The 21,492-nt window shown below is 38.5% G+C and overlaps 1 protein-coding gene across 3 annotated transcripts in view; it reads right to left on the minus strand.

The window, feature by feature from the left end:
* C3H1orf87 (chromosome 3 C1orf87 homolog) overlaps positions 1–21,492 on the minus strand; it is an 83,293-nt gene that overhangs the window by 17,739 nt on the left and 44,062 nt on the right. For all 3 annotated transcript variants that reach the window (XM_086390278.1, XM_086390276.1, XM_086390275.1), the window contains exon 9: positions 6,434–6,498. In XM_086390278.1, coding sequence (XP_086246404.1) covers positions 6,434–6,498 — 65 coding nt within the window. The remainder of the gene's footprint in view (positions 1–6,433; positions 6,499–21,492) is intronic.

The raw sequence follows: 21,492 nt of genomic DNA on the forward strand, positions 1-21,492 counted from the left end.
ACTTACAAATCATTATGAATCTTCTCCCATAGTCTCTTGATGGAGAGGGCAATGTGATTTCATAATCTCTGAAGGCCCAGAACCCAGCATGAGAATAAGTACTCAATGCATGTAAAATGGATGATCATGTGACCTTAATTTGAAGTTTGGAAAATAAAACCACTGATTGTATATTTCTGTGTCTCCCATTCCTTTGCAGGCCCTATAGGAGGAAGGATTTTTCTCTATTCTTCCATATCTAACCCAGATGCTGTAGGTGAACTTTGGTGTCAGGTACAAATGCTATTAATATAATCCAGATGTTTCCCTTTACCAGCTGCAAGCTTTCAGATCCTAGTCTTGTCAGTTGTGAAAAGGGAATGATAATTGCATTTTGAAATTATGATCTGTATAGGTAATTAAAAATTACCTACATAAAAATGCTTAACACAGGGAAGATGCCCAATGCAATGTAGTATTGTTTGTCATTGTGTTACTATTATGTGATCTTAAGCAATCTAGTTTCTCCAGAAAAGAGAACTTTACATTATGTGCCAGGAATTTTTCACATGCATTATTCTTTTTAATATAACATCTAGAACATAGAGTTTGTCCCAGTCCAGTTTCTCTATTGTTGGCATTTCTAAAAGTCCCATAAGGAGAAAATGCAGGCTTGTTTCCTTGGTTTCTTTTAAGCTTTCCTTTCCCCTTCATAATGCCTATAAGCATATTTTAAAAGGTAATGGTTTTCACATGTGGAAATTGAGAAATCCAAGATAGGGATGATTTTTTTTTTCTTTCTAACACAGCAGGAAGGACAAATAATAACCATCTGTCTAGTCTGCCTTGAAGATTTGCATTGGAGGAAATAGGCCAAGCTGGCTTCTAGAGATCTCCAGGTGTTGCAAGGGCCAGGTTTTACAGGGCTTCCAGTGGATTCTGAGAGTTACACAGCCAGCCCTACCATCTCTCCCCACACCACCCACTAATAACGAAATCAGTGGTCTTCAGCACTAGTGCTAAAATGCTCCCACTTGGAGAGCTTTAAAAATTACCAGTGCCTAGGTGTCACACCAGACCAATTATATCAGAATTTCTATGGGGTGAGAACCCAGTTTGGGACTTCTAGAAAATTCCCAGGTAAACCTAAAATAAAGTCATAGATAAAAACAGATTAAAAAATTAAATAATATCATTTTCAGCAACATGAATGGACCCAGAGATTATCATACTAAGTGAAGTAAGTAAAAAAGAGAAAGACAAAATACATGTGGAATCTAAAAATGTGATACAAATAAATTTATAAAACAGAAAGTGATACAAATGAACTTTTATAAAATAGAACTTATAAAACTTATAAAAACTCACAGACATAGAAAATAAATTTAAGGTTATCAAAGGGGAAAGGGTGGGGAGGAATAAATTGGTTATTTGAGATTGGTAGATAAACAGTAAGGACCTGCTGTATAGCACAGGGAACTATATTGAATACCCTGTAACAACTTAGAGTGTAAAGGCATCTGAAAAGCCATAGTGGTGGTTTAGTTGCTAAGATGTGTCTGACTCTCTGTGACTCCATGGACTGTAGCCTTCCAGGCTCCTCTCTCCATGGGATTTCCCAGGCAAGAATACTGGAGTGGGTTGCCATTTCTTTCTCGAGGGGATCTTCCCAACCCAGGGGTCAAACCCATGTCTCCTGCATTGCAGGTGGATTCTTTACCACTGAGCTACTATGGAAGCCCTGTGTGTGTGTGTGTGTGTGTGTGTGTGTGTGTGCGCGCGCGCGTGCGTGTATGAAATTAAAAGATGCTTGCTCCTTGTAAGGAAAGCTATGGCAAACCTAGGCAGTGTATTCAAAAGCAAAGGCATCACTTTGTTGACAAAGGTCTGTCTAGTCAAAGCTATGGTTTTTCCAGTAGTCGTGTATGGATATGAGAGTTGGCCATAAAGAAGGTTGAGTGTTGAAGAATTGATGCTTTCAAATTGTGATGCTGGAGAAGACTCTTGAGAGTCCCTTGGACTGCAAGAAAATCAAACTTGTCAATCCTGAAGGAAATCAACCCTGAATATTCATTAGAAGGACTGATGCTGAAGCTCCAATACTTTGGCCATCTGATATGAAGAGCTGGCTCACTGAATGCTGGGAAAGACTGAAGGTAAAAGGAGAAGAGGGCGACAGAAGATGAGATGGTTGGATAGCATCACCAACTCAATGGACATGAATTTGAACAAACTCAGGGAGATAGTGAAGGACAGAGAAGCCTTGTGTTCTGCAGTCCATGGGGGTCGCAAAGAGTCAGACACAGCTAAGCAACTGAACAACAATCTGCTATAGTTTCTTAGTAAAGTTCTCTCCCTCTTGGCAGGACCTCCCAAAAGAAAGTGCTGTGGAGGGATGATAAGCCTAGCTCCCAGAGCTATTCTGCTATTACAGGGGTGCCCAGTGCAGTTGGACACCAACAGTTAGAGCCTGAAGATGATGCTAACACCAGATTAAGAAGGCAGAGAGCCAGAGAGCAGATTCTTGATCTGACACTTGAAGTGAAAGTCGCTCAGTCATATCAGACTCTTTTCAACACCATGGGCTTAGGAATTCTCCAGGCCAAAATACTGGAATGGGCAGCTTTTCCCTTTTCTAGGGGATCTTCCCAGCCCAGGGATCGAACCCAGGTCTCTCACATTGAAGGCAGATTCTTTACCAGCTGAGCCACAAGGGAAGCCCAATGGCTAGATAAAACCATTTTAGCTCTTGCTGCTGCCAGAGTTTTCAGTTACATAAACCAAAAATCTGGCTTTTCTGTTCCTTCAGTATAAGTAGTTCTAAGTAGAAATTACTATGGATTTTTTTTTTACCCTTAATAAGAGGGAGGTTAAACTCAGCCATTTTTCTATGTTATCTTGAGTAATGGGCCCTCAATAAATGTTTTGGGGGATCAATGAGTCTCCAAGGCGACCATCATTCCCTTCTAATTTCCCATCTGCAGTCATGAGATAGCCCTGTTCCTTGCTTCCTGCTTCCCCTCTTCTTCTCCCTCACTTCATCAGCTCCATTGTGAAGAGATTCAAAGTTGAGTCGTACTTCATTTTTGTAAAATACTACTTTAGATATTATAACATATGTATCTGGAGGGTCTGAGCTCTTTGGTATTTGCTTTATGGGAGTTTTCAGCATCTCTTGGATCTATGGCTTGAGATATTTTATCACTGTTGGCAATTTTCAGTCATAATTTTCTTCAATCTTGCTTCAGCTCTACTCTCGTCCTCCTCATTACATGTATGTTGGATATTGTCACCATTTCCTATATATCTTTTATATACTCTTTTTCTCATTCATACTTCAATGTGAATATTTCCTACTGAATCATATTCTAGTTCAATAATTCTCTCTTCAGATATGCCCAGTCTTTTGTTAAACCCATCTATTGAGTTTTAAAATTTAGTTATTTTTAAATTTTTTTGTCCTATATATTTTTTATAGGTTCAAATTATTTGCTGAAAATTCTCCATCTTATTAATTTTCTCAAATGTATTAATCACAGTTATTTGAAAATCCATATCCTCTCTTATACCATTGCTGATGGTTTCTAATTGAATGCTGGAAACATTTTGTATGGATAATTTTAGAGATTTTATGAGATGTTAACTTCTTATACAGAGGGGATTTTCCTCTTTTCTATCTGGTTGTTCAATTTGAATTCCAAATAATAGCCTTCAAAGAAATATTATTTTGTATTTTATCTTGTCTTCTGGTTGACCTTGCCAAGATTCTAGTCCTTAGTCTAAGTTACAGACATTAAGTATTTATGTGATATGCAAATATCATATGCACATTAAAAGCAAGTTCATAGAATTTTTGTGATTCCAGATGTGATCAAGTTTATAATATGAGGCAGTATATATGAAAATGAATCATTTTAATCAGGTTATCATAGAATCTTCTAATGAAAATGGGAATGAGAAAATTCACAGTTCTACACACTCCAAATGCATAGCTGTCTTTAGTTTCTTATAATATCCCTTCTTTCCTTTTATGACACTTACCTGTTGAGCTAAAGAACCAGCAAACAAAATGGCCCACCCGGTGCCTAACAGCATTTAATAATCATAGCTCCAGCAGTATAGGAATGGGAAGAAACCAAGACTTTTGTTTCTCAGTAAGCCACAGGCTGTCACAACAATGCAGCAACAGCACCACTGCACTCCTGTTGCTCTAGAGTGTAACACTGACCAGCATTTTTTGTTTGTTAGACTTACAATCACCCTATGAGATTCTTGGTTCTGCTAATAGTACACCTTTCTCTATGTTCCTTCAGCCCTAAGGATGATAGCTGCTTTCTATAGTTACTAATATCTGGGTTATCTCATGGTCATGGGTTGAAATATATCCTTTAAACAGGTACCACTGAAACCTGTTAATAAGGCCCTGTTTGAAAACAACTTAAGATGTAATCAAGTTAAGATGACATCATTATGGATTTGGGTGGGCCCAAACTTGAATGAACAGTAGTGTCTTTGTACAAGGAAAGAGAGGGAGGATTTAGACATGGGTACAAAAGAGAGGCAGAGAGGGAAGAAGGCCATAGGAAGACAGAGGCAGAGATTTTAGTTGTAACCATAAGCCAAGAACAGCCTGGGGCCACCAGAAGCTGGAAGAGGCAAGGAAACACTCTGTCCTAGAGCCTTGAGAGGGAGCATGGCCCTCCTGACACCCTGATTTCTCACTCTAGTGCCCAGAACCATGAGAGAAGAAGTTCTGTTATTTTAGACCACTCAGTTTCTGACTTCGTTATGACAAATGCCCTAGGGAAATGAATACACTCATTATTCTCATTTTGTGCTTTCAGTCTTCTAATTATGGGTAATGACCAATCCCTCAACCACGGGCTATACATTCCCTTTGTTTGAAATACCTAGTGAGGTTTCTGTTTTTCACTGGAGTGCAAACTGATACACTACACTTCCCACCAAACTCTCAGTACCTTGTATTTTGATCCAAAGGGTAACCAGTAAATGGTTGATGGATGTACTAAATAGAGAATTGCAACAACAGATTAGTATCAATGCATATTTTTTCACCTGTCATATTTAACACTTGTTAATTGCTAAATATTTTGCTCAATTCATCTTCATCATTTCACTTAATAATATATCTTGGAAATCTTCCTGTATTAGATCAGCCATGTGATTTTATAGCTGCATAGTTATATTAATTGGATATACTGTAATTTAATAAAATGGTCCTTGAAGGATCTTGGCTGCCCTGGTGGCTCAGAAGGTAAAGAATCCTCCTTCAATGTGGGGACCTAGGTTTGATCTCTGGATCAGGAAGATTTCCTGGAGAAGGAAATGGCTCTCTGCTCCAGTATTCTTGCCTTGAGAATCCTCATGGACAGAGGAGCCTGGCAGGTTATAGTCCATGGGGTTGCAAAGAGTCAGACATGACTGAGTGACTAAGCACACAGAACACACAAAAATTACACCACTGTATATAAATCTTGGAGAGCTTTTTGGTGAGATATTAGTAGGGAAAGTACCTAGCTATAGGATTCCCAGATCTAAGGGACTATACAACTGAAATTCTAATAAGTTATATCAACTTCTTTTATAAATGAACTACATCCATATTAAAGGACTATTTCTAGATAATGCTTCATGATATACTACATGAATGAATGGATAAAGAAGCTGTGGTACATGTATGTTATAGAATATTACTCAGCCATAAAAAGGAACACATTTGAGTCAGTCCTAATGAGGTGGATGAACCTAGAGCCTATTATACAGAGTGAAGTAAGTCAGAGAGAGAAAAACAAATATCATATACTGATGCATAGATATGGAATTTAGAAAGATGGTACTGGTAAACCTATTTGCAGAGCAGCAGTGGAGACACAGATACTGAGAACAGACATATGGACACAGCTGGGGTGGGGGAGGAAGGGAGAGTGGGATGTATGGAGAGAGTAACATGGAAACATAAAAACAGCTATTTTACCATGTGTAAAATAGATAGCCAATAGGAATTTGCTGTATGACTCAGGGAACCAAACCAGGGCCCAGTAACAACCTAGAGAGGCTGGGATGGGGAGGGATGTGGGAGGGATGTTCAAGTGGGAGGGGACATGGGTAAACTTATGGCTGGTTCATATTGATGTTTGGTAGAAACCAACACAATATTGAAAAGCAATTAACCTTCAATTAAAAATAAATAAATAAACTCTTTAATTAAAAAAAAAAAACAAACCTGGGAATTATGCCTTTTATGATCTAACTGACCTTAAAAAATAGCCATTAATGCAAACTTCACTCTTAATTTTTCATCACTGGTAAGCCATTTACATTTCTCGGAGCAATGAGGTGAAATCCAATGAACAGACCATTGGAGCTAAGTCACAGCATCAACAAGAGCTCTGGGAATGGGAGGTCTCTTAAGGAACAAAATAACCAGACTCACCTGGAGGAAAATCAGATGACAAATCAGAGGAAGCTCTGCCCAACCACTCAACAAAATTCTCCCATCTATGCAAGAAAAGGAAACATAGTATCTGTGATCAAAGTAGGAAGCTCTGAAAGAATGTACAGAAAACCTTAAAAGTTATATAGACTGTGTTATCATAGGAATTTTTAGATGCCTCTATCATTAGGGGTGCAGTGAAGGAAATGGAAGCTACTTTATGTGTCTCAGGGATTCCCTGGTGGCTCAGACGGTAAAGAGTCTGCCTGCAATGCAGGAGACCCGAGTTTGATCCCTGGGTCGGGAAGATCCCCTGGAGAAAGAAATGGCAACCCACTCTAGTATTCTTGCCTGGAAAATTCTATGGACAGAGGAGCCTGGCGGGCTACAATCCATGGGGTGAAAAAGAGCTGGACAACTGAGAGACTTCATTTTCTTTCTTTCTTTTCTTCTTAGATGTTTCTTCTAGAAATGGAAATTAAATGCCCATAAAATGATTTCAGGGGCTAGTAGAATGGAGGTTGGTTTCTGCCCATGGGCTAAAGGTTAGGTCTCAGTAGATGTAGTCCAGAGTCCAGGGAACTGCAGGAAATTCTAGCTGATGTCTCAGTTGCCCTTGACCATGAGTTTGGTGACTAGACAGTATAGATGGCATTCTGGCCACTGCAAAAACTGAGGGTCTGGAGTTGCTACTGCTGCAGGAAAGTAATATATACTAAAACGTCCCTGCCCCTCTCACCACTCTTTCTGCCTTTCAAATCTCATGCAGTGGCATCCCAGTGATGGAACTTAAATCAATTCCAGAACCTCAATGTCAAGGGAGCTTTGGAAATGTTCTTTATAGGCTTCTCAAGTATGGGAAGTATTACAACATGGGAAAGAACATAGAAGGGGATAGAAATGGGTGCTAAGTGCAAATAGACAATATTTAGTGAAATCCCCAAGCAGAAATTGCATTGAGCAATGTGTGGGCATGTGATAATCAGGGAGTCATTTAAAACTTACAAGTAATTTAGGAACACTTTGGTAGGAAAAATAACTTACATTTGCTTGCCCAGCATCCATTCTCAATTTGTATAAAAATATGCTTCTCTAGGATATTGGGCTACAATCAATGTCCTATACCCTTCTCTAGCCAATGTTGTGATCCAAACTGTCTAATTAATCTCTATCTATCACTTTTCCCATCCTTCTCTCCCTTCTTTCCTCTCTCCCACTCTCTGTCTCTGTGTTTCTCCTTATTTTTTGGTTTCAACGCTTCCCAAAGTTTCATTATTCCCTAATTTTGTGTGTGACTTTGTATCTTTTTGAAGTATTTTTTTGTTTGTTTGTTTATGCTAGCAAGACAGTTCTGTTGGTAGCAACTGAACTTTAAGTGAAAAGAATTTTTAGCACCTCTTTGCCCATCAGAAGCCAAGCAAATATAAACAGCCAGTTGTGAGAATATGTCCTACGTTGTCTAGAAGAGTTTTAATGTCATGTGATTTTATTCTCTTTATTTTTAATTGAAGTATAGTTGATTTATAAATACACACACACACACATACACACATATATGTATATATATTTAGGCTTCCCAGGTGGTGGTATGGTAAGGAACTTATATACCAGTGCAGGAGACAGAAGAGACGTGGGTTTGATCCCTCAGTCGAGGAGATCCCCTGGAGGAGGACATGGCAACCCGCTCTAGTATTCTTGTTTTGGGGAATCCTGATGGGCAGAGGAGCCTGGTGGGCTATGGTCCACAGCGTCACATAGAGCTGGACACAACTGAAGCAACTTAGCATGCATGCATGGATGTACATGTACAAACACTTTTTCTGATTTTTTTCCCTTACAGGTTATTACTATATAATTCCTGTCTAGTATAGTATAGTTCCCTGTGCTATATAGTAGTCCTTGTTGGTTATCTATGTCATATACTGTTGTTGTTCAGTTGCTCAGTCATGTCTGACTCTTTGCCACCCCGTGGACGTCAGCACTTCCGGTTTCCCTGTCCTTCACCATCTCCCAGAACTTGCTCAAGCTCATGTTCATCTAGTCAGTGATACCATTCAACCATCTCATCCTCTGTTGTCCCCTTCTCCTCCTGCTTTCAATCTTTCCCAGCATCAGGGTCTCTTCTAATGAGTCAGCTCTTCACATCAAGTGGCCAAAGAATTGGTGCTTCAGCATCAATCCTTCCAATGAATATTCAGGACTGATTTCCTTTAGGAATGACTGGTTTGATCTCCTTGCAGTCCAAGGGAATCTCAAGGGTCTTCTCCAACATCACGTTCAAAAGCATCCATTATTCAGTGCTCAGCTTTCATTATGGTCCAACTCTCACATCCACACATGACTATTGGAAAAACCATAGCTTTGACTATATGGACCTTGGTTGGCAAAGTAATGTCTCTGCTTTTCAACATGCTGTCTAGGTTGGTCATAGCTTTTCTCCCAAGGAGCAAGTGACTTTTAATTTCATGGCTGCAGTCACCATCGCAGTGATTTTGGAGCCCAAGAATTTAGTCTGTTACTGTTTTCATTGTTTCCCCATCTATTTGCCATGAAGTGATGGGACCAGATGCCATAATCTTAGTTTTTTGAATGTTGAGAGTTGTAAGCCAGCTTTTTCACTCTTCTTTTTCACCTTCATCAAGAGGCTCTTTAGTTCTTCTTTGCTTTATATATAGCAGTGTGCATATATTAATCCCAAATTCCTGATTTATTCCTCCATTCCTTTCCCCTTTGGTAATCATAAATTTGTTTTCTGTGTCTATGGATCTACTTCTGTTTTGTATAAGTTCACTTGTATCTCCCCCCCCCCCCCTCAGATTCCACACATAAGCAATATCATATTCTGTTTCTTTTTCTCTTTTTGGCATGGTTCACTTAGTATGATGATCTCTGGGTTCATCCGTGTTGTTGCAAATGGCATTATTTCATTCTTTTTATAGCTGAGTAATATTACTTTGTAACATCTTCTTTATCCATTCATCTACTGATGGACATTTAGGTTGCTTCTGTTTCGTGGCTACTGTAAATAGTGCTGCAATGAACAATGGGGTGCATGGATCTTTTCAAACTCTGACTTTCTCTAGATACATGCCCAGGAGTAGGATTGCTGGGTTTATGCTAGCTTTTTAATATTTATGCTTTATGGTAGCTTTTTAATACTTAAGCTTTATGGTAGCTTTTTAATATTTTTAAGGAACCTCCATGAATTCATTAGATATGTAACTAGTTCATTTTGCTTATACTTAATAAAACTTTTCTATACCTGGCATCACAAGTCAGAAAAGTTCTTTGTCAGTGTAGAAAATATAACCTCCAGAGCTTCATGTCACTTTGGGTACAAGAACAGACAAGGCATAGGTAAGCAGAACCACCAGCCAGATAAGCTGATGATTACATCAGCGGCTACAAGGGCTAGGCATGGAAAAGAAGGTTGGAAAAGTAGCACTCTCTAGGAATTTTAATTAACATACAAAGATCTGATATTAGCACAGATCTGGAAATAAACTTAAAGAGAAGCATCTCCTGTCTGCTACACTTCTTGAAATTCCTTCCTCTTAGGAGGGCCAGGCTTAAGGCTACATCTTCTGACCTGCTGAACAACAACACAACAACAAAAACCCAGATCTATTGATATTTCCACATTGTATAACATTTATTTTTTAGAGCTGTTAGAAGTTAGCAAATATTTGGCAAGGTTTCTGGACAAAATGGCACCAGACACTCTCATGCCCCTTCTTGAATATTTGCTGATAGAAGGGGAAGGAAATTACAGGACATATTTTCTAAGTACTGAACTTGGACACTGCCTGATTTAAGTGATATATGACCAATGAAATCCTTAAGGTCCTCTAATAAAATATCTTCTTTATCCCATATTCTTTACATTACTCTAGGACCTCCAAAGAGCCCTTGACATCTTAAACATAGCAATGGGTTTTTGCTGCCACAAAAGGCAATATAATTCTAAGCACAGTAGCAGGTGCCAGATGCCCCACGTTGAGTCAGAGAGGTCAGGATTGAAGGACAAGGTCTGTGAACCTGATTCTAGATTCAGGCAGATCCGAGTTCAAATTCTAATGTCATTCAAACTTTAAAAATGGCCTTTCATGAGCATTCTGAGTCTCTTGTGTGCATTCTCTCATTTAATTGAGACAACCATCTCATGAGACATGTAAATGACTTGGCTGTGGACATGCTGATTAATGGGGCAGCCAGGATTTAAACTCTGACTCCAAATCCTGCACCCTTAACTCTATGGCCTTACACATGAAATGTAATATAACTTGGTTTCAGTTATATTTCCCCCCTTTAGAATTCCATGAACATGGTTCCAGGGTCTTCTGATGTTTATTATTGTAGCTTTTATTTTTTAACTTTAAACTTTATTATGGTGTTTAAATGCCAGATTGAAAGAAGCAAACTACAGTTGACTCTTGAACAGTGTGATGAGGGGTGGGGTGTGTTAGGGGTGCTAACTCTCTGCCCAGTCAAAAATTCATGTATAATTTATAGTTGGTCCTCCATATTAGAGGTTCCTCCTTTCCACTGGTCCACTTTGCAGAAGTATGAGGTCAGTCTTATTTGGATATATTTATAATTATTTTTAAATTCATTTGCTTTGATTTAGTTTAATTTTGTTTTGGCTACATGCTTAAATAATTCACGTTGTCTCAGTAGCACAAAAGTTTTGTCAGCAGAAACATGGATGCTTTTTTTTTTTTCTTAATTTAGTTTATATCTTAATGAATTCATTGTCTGTACACAGGGTTTTTCTTTTTTCTTACTTCTGCAAAGTTTTTTTAGCTGTGACCTTTTGTTTAATGTCTTGTCTTTAATGTCTTGTCAGTTCTTCTAGTTTCTCATTGCACAATATCAAGCATCTTAGTTCAGTCTCTATTCTTATTCTTTTATCTCTACTATCCTTTTTCATTTTTTCCTCTAGATATTGTGTAAACTTCTCAATTCTGATGTTCTGAATTAGATTTATTTTAGTGTTAATTTTGCTAATCATTAATTTCTGGTTATCACATTTTCTTTTGTAAGTAATATTTGATTAAAATACAGTCCTGGCTATTTGTTATGTATTGTTTTTGGCTGCTTTCAGGCTACAACGACATAGTTGAATAGTTGCAACAGACTATACACCCACAAAGCCTATAAATTTTACTATGTGACCCTTTATAAAAAAGGTTTGTTGACCTAAACATTTAAATAAGTGTCTTAATATCATAGAATATCTAGCGATATTCAGCTTTCCTTGATTGTATTATACTTTTTAAATTGAGATATAATTGACATATAAAATATTAGCTTCGAGTATACAACATAATGATTCAATATGTGTGGATTGCAAAATGGTCACAATAAGTCTAGGTAACATCCATCACCAAACATAGTTATAATCCCAGCTACCTCTTCATTATGCTGTAGAAGTTTCAGTTTCCTTGAACCTAGCCACATTTCACCAAGTTCAGTTTAATTTCTTCTTTTCACTTTAGTGCTTTTTGCATTTCATTTTAATAGTCTTTTAATCTCATTATGCTTATTACTTTCCAATTCATTTCAACAGAGACATGGCTCTTTATATCCTATAGAGAATACCAATGTCTTTCTAAATGTTTTCTAGTTTCTAGAGTAAATCATTTTCAGAAGTTTGCTGTTATTTGGAGTCTGCAGGATCATGGTTACTTTCCTTGTTCTACAGTATTTTTAAAAATTAGGCCTCATATGTTGGGGTTTTCTCTTTATTTGGTGTCAAATGAGAAACTGTTCACATTCAGTACAGCACAGTAGGAGAATTTAATAGGTTTCCTTTGGCCCTACTCACTGCTCATCCAGCCCCTCAGTCAAGGGGCGGTGACAACTCCTACCATTTGGTGCTCCTTAGACATTTTCCTGGTGCCTCTCAGTTGGGACCACTTCAGAGGTGGGATCTTCCCATCACAACTGTTGGATATGAGACACTGTGTTGGTATAGAGTGTCATAATGGGTACACTTGTTAACCTGAAACAGACTGCCAGATATTTCTCCAGCAAAGGCAGGTTTATTCAGGATCAGTAAAGTACTCTTGCCTGGAAAATCCCATGGACGGAGGAGCCTGGAAAGCTGCGGTCTATGGGGTTGCTGAGGATCAGACACAACTGAGCAATTTCACTTTCACTTTTCACTTTCATGCACTGGAGAAGGAAATGGCAACCCACTCCAGTGTTCTTGCCTGGAGAATCCCAGGGACGGGGGAGCCTGGAGGGCTGGTGTCTATGGGGTCACACGGAGTCAAACACGACTGGAGTGACGCAGCAGCAGCAGCAGAAATTTGTAATTTGTGGTCTCCAATCATGGTGAGCCCTGCTCAAGTGCCCAGACAGCAAGGGAAAGAGAACACACTTTTTAGAGAAAGGAAAGAGGGGTTGGGAGGGCTTCTTACCAAGAAAGAGGAATCTTCCTTACTGTTGAGTTCTAGTATCGTGGGGCATGAGAGCGCCCCTCTTCTGGACTCTCAACTCTGACATTTCTGTATATTCATTTTTCACACACTTCCCAACATACACAACTACCAGGGAGCACCTCTTTCTGCTCCCACCTACATGATGTTACATTTCTAGGATGACATTTCACCAGATACAAATACCACAGCCGAGCTTAGCCATTTCTGCCTTCCTCACACCAACTTTATGCTCTGTTATTCCTAGGAGTTGTGATCTCTGCACAGATACAGAGAAGTAGTATGAGGGTAAGTGTTCAGTTCAGTTCAGTTCAGTTCAGTCGCTCAGTCGTGTCCAACTCTTTGCAACCCCATGAATCGCAGCATGCCAGGCCTCCCTGTCCATCACCAACTTCCGGAGTTCACTCAGACTCACGTCCATTGAGTCAGTGATGCCATCCAGCCATCTCATCCTCTGTCGTCCCCTTCTCCTCCTGCCCCCAATCCTTCCCAGCATCAGATTCTTTTCCAATGATTTAACTCTTTGCATGAGGTGACCAAAGTACTGGAGTTTCAGCTTCAGCATCATTCCTTCCAAAGTGTACTGGTATGTAAACTTGGATGAGAGAAGGAGAGGAAGGAACTATACTCAAACAGATACAGAAAGTAGTACCTATGTACTTTTCTGGTTGCTTAAGACTTGGGGCCTCCAAATCAAGGAGAAGACTGTGGTGAAGGGACAAAAATATCTTCTGTTCTTGGCACTTTCCATAAGTAGGCAGGACAAAGCTTGGGGCACCAAGATTTTCCCAGATTCCATTGTTCTTAGCCAGTGGAGATTCTTTCTAGCTTCTGACATTAGAGTGGCTATTAGTTTTTGCTTCTGGTATTTTTTTTTCTTGCCACTTCATTTGTTCATTGGAATTTTAATAAAATTAAAATGTCATCTCTGAAGGAGATGACATTTTACACAAAACTCCTATATATTAACACAAAACCCAAAAGTCTAACCATAGTAACAACTCAAAATGGGGGCTATTTTATAGAAACACCCTTATAATCTTGATGATGTTTCATACAGGATTCACTCAAGCATGTGTGGTACTTCCTTCTGAAACTCATCACCTTTCTTTACCTTGTGAAATGTATACTCTGGACAAAATGGACAGTCTGTGGTTCTCCAAACTTGTTATGTTCTTGCTTGCTTTTTTATCTTGGCACATACTGCTCCTTCTGTCTCTGAGATACTCCTTTCCATCTCTCATCTGATTGGCTCCTACAAGTCCCACCAAGTTCCGCTGAGTGTTTAGTAGTACCGAAGAGCCACCTCTGTTCAGACTGGTAGAATTATAGGTTAAGTCCCATGATTTGAAAAGTTAAATCACTGAAGCCATTCCCTTGAGAATCCTGCAATCTACTATTCCAACTGAGGGGCACAACATATTCTAGGAAAAGGAGGTGGGTAGAAAGAAGACCGTGGAAGAGACTGTTAGCCTGCAGGGGGCTGTATAGTCTGCTAGGGTTGCTATTTAAAAAAGAAAAAAAAAGGTGGGAGGGGGGGCTTCCCTGGTGGCTCATTTGGTAAAGAATCCGCCTGCAATGTGGGAGACCTAGGTTTGATCCCTGGGTTGGGAAGATCCCCTGGAGGAGGGTATGGCAACCCACTCCAGTATTCTTGCCTAGAGAATCCCCATGGACAGAGGAGCTTGGTGGGTTGCAGTCCATGGAGTCACAGAGTCAGACACGACTGAGCAGCTGAACTGAACTGAACACAGGGTCTTTTCTCTGTAAGAGCCCATCCTTGGAGTCTGTCTATGTGTCTACATTTCCTCCTTATAAAGACACCAGTCAGATTGGATGGAGGCTTACTCTAATGACCTTATCTTAGTCATCTCTTTGAAGATCTTATCTTCAAATACATGGTCTACAGGCTGGGAGTTAGGGATTCAACATATGAATTTAGGGGGATACAATTCAACCCACAATAGGAAGAAAGGTTTAAAGAGTCCCAACTTTGGGGACAATTTACTTAAGGACTCCAAAAGTGAAAGTTGCTCAATCATGTCTGACTCTTTGCGACCCCATGCACTATACAGTCCATGGAATTCTCCAGGCCAGAATACTGGAGTGGGTAGCCTTTCCCTAGACTCTGAACCTCATTTTATTCATCTGTGAGGTGGGTATAAAAACATTAATTTGTAGGACTGTTGGAAATATAAAATGAGATAAGCCATGTAGAGCATGTAGCCCTATTTGTGAACATACTAGGTGGAGATACATCAATCCTTGTGAGTCAGGGGGTTATCTTGGTTCTTATTTAACTCAGCTGCTGGAAAATCTCATCCAACTGCAGCATCTTTCTCTGCTTTCATCTTCCTAATCATGTAGCCTAAATTGTATTCTTCTCACCTTCCATTTACCCGTGAGAAGCTCAGTCTTTACTTGGTAGACATGCAATAAACTCTCAAATCTAGACAAAACGATTTGTCTTTTTTCATTTAACAGGTGAAAATGTAATGTTCAGAGAAATCAGTGACTTGTCCATGTTCTCAAAGCCAGTGCATATGACTGTTGGGATTTCCATCTAGGCCTGTGTGATTACAGAGCTCATGTTGCCTTTCTGCATAGATGGGGGCTGAAGGGGCAGTGGAGGTGCTCTACCAGTGAGGAGATGCTACGTGCAAGCCCTGGGGTTCCTTGGATCATACCTGATCCCGGAACTAAAGCCTCTTCACTTTTGTATTCATAACCTACACCTCCTACACGTCCTAGGGCAGAAAGATACTGAGTTCCTCAAAATCCAAACCCGTGTTCAGCACCAAGCCCAAGGTTAGAGCTGACCGTGAAATGCAGGCAGATTGCCTAAAGCCCCTGTGCCTGGGCACCATCGTATAGGCCTTTAAATTTCATAGGAGTTGTAGGAGAGTTGTTATGGTGTATTAAAAGCCAAGAACCTGAAGCTAGAGAGCCTGTATTGACTTAGTCTTACTGATGAATTCATTTATCAGTTACATACTAGTTTTAGCTTCTCAGTGCTCCAGCTTCCTCATTTGAAAAGTAATAGTACCTATTTCATGAAGTATGTGCAAGGATTAAAAGAGTTAATATTTATAAAGCACTTAGAACATTGCCTGAGAATATAGTAAGCACTATATAAATGTTGGCTACTACTACTACTAACTTTATTAGCAATATTACTATTAGAATTCTTACCCCATAGGAATTACAGGCTCTGGAAGAGAAGATTGTAATTAATGAACTCTTAAAAGCCAGATCTGGTTTCCAAGACCCAACCAATGGGCGGTTTCATACCATACCTCTAATAGCTCACAATTTTCCTATTCCCTTACAATCTTCCTATTCCCATTAAAAAGTAATTGCTGAATTGGACACCTCATGTTTCCTTTATCTCTTAAAATCCTCTGGTTGTTCCTGGGATTATCAGACCAGTCCTTCTCAACCTAATTGCACTCCCAATAATGGGCCAGATGTGTACGATAAGGTCTACTTGGGGCTGTGTCAATTGTGCCGCTCTATTTATGAAGCCACCCATAGCAGCTTCATTATTTATCCCCTCCCCCGACGCAATTTGGCTTGAGTGCCTATGTTTTAAACTGGGTTTGAAGCATTTAATTTTGCCAATACAATTTTAGAGTATTAGTTTGCCTCCTGTTCTCTCTCTGCTCTCCTTAATTACCATTTATTGCAAAGTCACACAGAAACATTAAATGCTAATTCTGATTTACACGTTCCTGGCCAAGAACTGGGATAATAATTTTCATCCAACACAACCTGAATTCATTTTACATAAGGGTGATTCAGAGTAGAGATTTGAAATCGTAATCAAGTCTTTCTCAAAATCGCCTTACTCTGGCAGTCATTCACTAATGTCTTTGCTAATTGGTAGGCAAATGGAAAAAAACAAAATCTCAATGTTAAAACACACACACACACACACACATACACACTCAGACATACAAAACAACAACTTTGCTGCAGCATGCTCGAAATTGTTCCTCTCATCAGCTCTTGCAATGTGACAGTTTAAGAAAAGAACACAACTCATTTTATTTGGTTAGATGGGGCTAATCCCACATCACCATAATCCCTCCTGATGTTTTATTGATTTTAAAGGACATTTAATCAGGAAGCAGCTCAGCACTAGAATCCTGCTAATTAGTAAGCAGCCACATTCCAAATGGGTTCCCAATAGAACAGCAGATTAATGGACAATATGTACTAAAATAATGATTCATGCATTCAGCTTCTAAAATGTATGTCTAAATTGCATCTTTAATCTCTTAAGGATATAGGTTTGCATACAAAGCCCTTAACGGAATGGATTTAATTCAACAGAAGAGCTTTAGCCAATGACTGTTTAATGAAACAGGTTTATCACTTATAAACGCAATTCTTCATTGGCCTCATGGTTTTGATGTCCTTGAACATTCAAAGGTCAAAGATAGGTGAATAAAAAATCAATGTGCTTCTCTGATAATACACATAAAATTGTAGGAAGCTGAGAATTTTCATATAATTATAAGTAGCCTAACCTCATTTGTTCTCTTTCACTCTTATCCTCATATTTCTATTTCCTGGAATCTTGGTTCTGGACCCGAACTTCTATCAAGCGTACCAAGTATAACATGAACTTTGACACTTGCATTTTTGCCTTTTATACCAGTGCCTGTGGGAGTCTCAGTTTTAGCTTATTGATTTTCTACTCAGCTCTTAGTCCACTTGTTTGCTTTTCCTGCTTAACTGCCTCCCTCACCTTCACCCAACTACCTCCAACATTTTACAGAAGGAAAACTCCCATGTCCAAAACTGGTCTAGTGGAAATTCACTGGCTAGGCTCAACGTGCCATTTACCACTTGGTGTTCTCATAACCTTTATCACCATGTGGTATGTCACATAGCTATTTATAGTTTCTCTTTCCCTTTAGAATAGAAGCTTCATAAGGGAAGGGACTTTGTTTTATTCATATCTATATTCCCAATGATTAGAATAGTAATTGGTACACAGTAGGCACTCCATAATATTTGTTAGATGAATGAATAAATGGATTAATCAAATATTTACCCTGTGTCTATCATGTACCAAATACTGGCCTACAAGAAGATGGAATATAATGTGTCATGATCCTTGCCAGCAAGGAGATCACTATCGAGTCATTAAATTAACAAGTCATACAAATAAATACATAATTACAAATAGTAATAAGTGATAGGAAAGAATATTACTGAATGCTAAGAGAGAGTATAGCACAAAGAACATTATTTTGATGAGATGGTTAGGGAAAGCCTGCTTTTCAATTTGACCATGAGCTAAGGACTAGGGAAAATTTATGTATCTGCATTCCTCAGCATTTTGAAACTTTATTCTTCCCCTAGTTGAGTTCAATTCCATACATATTTGTCAAATACTTACTAGGTGCCAGGCACTGCTCTATATACTTGGGATATATCAATAAATAAAGTTTCTGCCTGCCCTATGGCACTACAGTCTATAGTCTATCAGAGATTAATTTATAACAACAATAAACATCATACATCAATAAGTTACCTAATACATTAATTGTTTGTAAGTGTATAGAAGGAAGCAAAAGGAATACAGGTTAAGGGGAAGAAAGGATGGGGGGACTACAACTTTAAATAATGTTTAGTATAAGCCTATAAACAAGGTAACACTGGGCAAAAACTTATAGGAGGTGAAGGAGTTAGCATGAAGATATTTGGGGAAAGAATATTCTAGGTTGAGGAATCATTCAGAAGATAGGTACTAAGGTGGATGTGTGCCTGGTGTGTTTGAGGAAGAAGAGGAGAACAGTGTGACTGGAACAGAATGAGCAAATGAAATTATAGGTGGAGCCAGAGAAATTGGAGAGGGAGATTATGTAGAGCCCTTTATGAGGACTTCATTTTTCTTTTTCCTTTGAGTGAAATAACATCGTCTTGCAGTGTAATAAGCAGAGCAGTGACATTAACTGTTTTAGGTTTCAATAGACCACTGTAGCTTCTGTATTGAGGATAAACTAGGAACAAGGGAAAAGCAGAATTCAGTTACGAGGCCATTATAGTAATCCAAGAGAAACATAATGGTAGCTTGGATGGGGTGTAGTTAAGTAATAATAGAGGTGGTGAGAAAGGAGCAGGATCTTGACATACTCTCAAGATAGGGTTGATTTATTCATGAATTACTGATGGATTGGATATAAAATGCAAGGAAAAGAAAAAAAAGACACGTTACTGGCATGTTGTGTTTTCATTTGAATTCAGTTTAAAATATTGTTAATTTCCCTTGTGATTTCTTCTTTGACCTTTGGTTATTTATAAAGTATATTGTTTAGTTTTATAATGTTGGGAGAATTATGGGATTTTATTTTGCTTTATTTTTGGTTTTGTTTTATTTTTGCTTTTTGATTTCTAATTTATTTCTTTTGTCGTCAGGAAACATATTTTATATGATTTATTCCTTTTAAATTTACTAAGAGTTGTTTTGTGGCTCAGGATAGGGTTTATCTTTTAAATATTTCATGAACACTTAAAAAGAATCTGTATTCTGCTGTTGTGTGGGGTATAATTGCCACTTACATCAAGTTAGTTGATAATATAGTCCAAGTTTTCTATCAGTTCAGTTCAGTCACTCAGTTGTGTCTGATTCTTTGTGACCCCATGAACTGTAGCATGCCAGGCCTCTCTGTCCATCACCAACTCCCAGAGTTTACCCAAACTCATGTCCATTGAGTTGGTGATGCCATCTAACCATCTCATCCCCTGTCATCCCCTTCTCCTCCTGCCCTCAATCTTTCCCAGCATCAGGGTCTTTTCAAATGAGTCTGCTCTTCACATCAGCTGGCCAAAATACTGGAGTTTCAGTTTTAACATCAGTCCTTCCAATGAACACCCAGGACCAATTTCCCTTAGGATGGACTGGTTGGATCTCCCTGCAGTCCAAGGGACTCTCAAGAGTCTTCTCCAACACCACACTTCAAAAGCATCAATTCTTCTGCGCTCAGCCCTCTTTATAGTCCAACTCTCACATCCATACATGAGCACTGGAAAAACCAAATTTTCTATAGTCTTACTGATTTTCTGTCTACTTGTTTTTGTCAGTTACTGACAGAAATATGTTCAATTCTCTAAATAAAATTGTGAATTTGTCTATTCCACCTTCCAGATTTATGTTTTTAATTTATTAACTTGAAACTATGTTATTGAGGGCATGAACATTTAGGTCTGTATATCCTTTTGATGAACTGAATTTCTGGCAATACCCCTTGATGTAGAATCTACTTTGTCTGACTTTAGTGTAACCATCCCAGCTTATTTTTCATTCATACCAATTAGTATGGTATATCACTTTCCATCCTTTTACTTTTACTGGGTCTGCCTTTATATTATAAAAGGGTTCATTTCAGACAGCATTTAGTTGGGTTTTGCTTTTTAAATGAAATCTGAAAATTGCTGCCTGTTAATTGGTGCATTTGAACCATTAATACTTACTGTAATTATTGATATGATTGGATTTAAATCTAGCATCATTGTTTGCATTTATTTTCTACTTGTCCTATTTGTTTCTTGTTTGCCTGTCCTCCTTTTTTTGGTTTACTCTTAGTATTTATATGTGATTATTCAATTTAAACTTCTCTGTTAGTATTTCTGGGCCTGCCAGGTGGCTAAGGGGGTAAAGAACCCACTTCCCAATGCAGGAGACTGCCTGCGATGCAGGAGACCTGGGTTTAATCCCTGGGTCAGGAAGAGCCCCTGCAGAAGGAAATGGCAACCCCCTTCAGTATTCTTGCCTGGAAAATCCCTTGGACAGAGGAGCCTGGTGGGCTATAATCCACAGGGTCACAAAGGAGTTGAACATGACTTAGTGACTAAACAACAATTCATATTTTTAACCGAATACTCTTCCTTCAACCAAAATTATACTACTTAGCTGAGAGTATACAGGTGTATACTTTTTTTTTATTTATTTCCCCTCGCAGTATTTTATGCTGTTGTCAAATGCTGCCCTCTATTATGTTACAAACTCCACAGTACATTGTTATTATTGTTATCTTAAACAATTGATTATTATTTAGAGAGATTTTTTTAAAATAAGGAAATTGTATTTTTATTCATTGACATATTATGTCCAATACTTTTCATTTCTTTGTGCAGATTAAAAATGATTATTTTCCTTCTGCCCAAGGCCTTCTTTTACTATTTCTTGCAGTACTGCTCTGATGGTTATGAATTCTCTCATCTTTTGTGCGTAGTCTCCTGCACTGGAGGCAGACTCTTTACCATTAGCACAACCTAGGAAGTCCTTGTATGTGTAAAAAACATCTTAATTTCTATCAGTTTTTGAAACAGTTTTGCTGGATGTAGGATTTCAGGATGATCATTTTTCCTTCAATACTTTAAGGATGTTATTCTACAGTCTTATTGTTTATGTGTCTAATGATAAATCTGTCATAATTCTTATCTTTGTTGCTCTTTATGTAATTTGTCATTTTCTCTTGTGCATTTAAGATTTTTAATTTACTACTAGTTTAAGCAATCTGATTATAAGGAGCCTTGGTATGGTTTACTTCAAATTCCTTATATTTGAAGTTCATTAAACTTCTTAGGTCCATGTCTTTATAG

Source organism: Bos grunniens, chromosome 3, assembly GCF_055505025.1.
Source record: "Bos grunniens cultivar Pamir isolate PY7600 chromosome 3, Bosgru_T2T1.0, whole genome shotgun sequence".
NCBI lineage: Eukaryota > Metazoa > Chordata > Mammalia > Artiodactyla > Bovidae > Bos > Bos grunniens.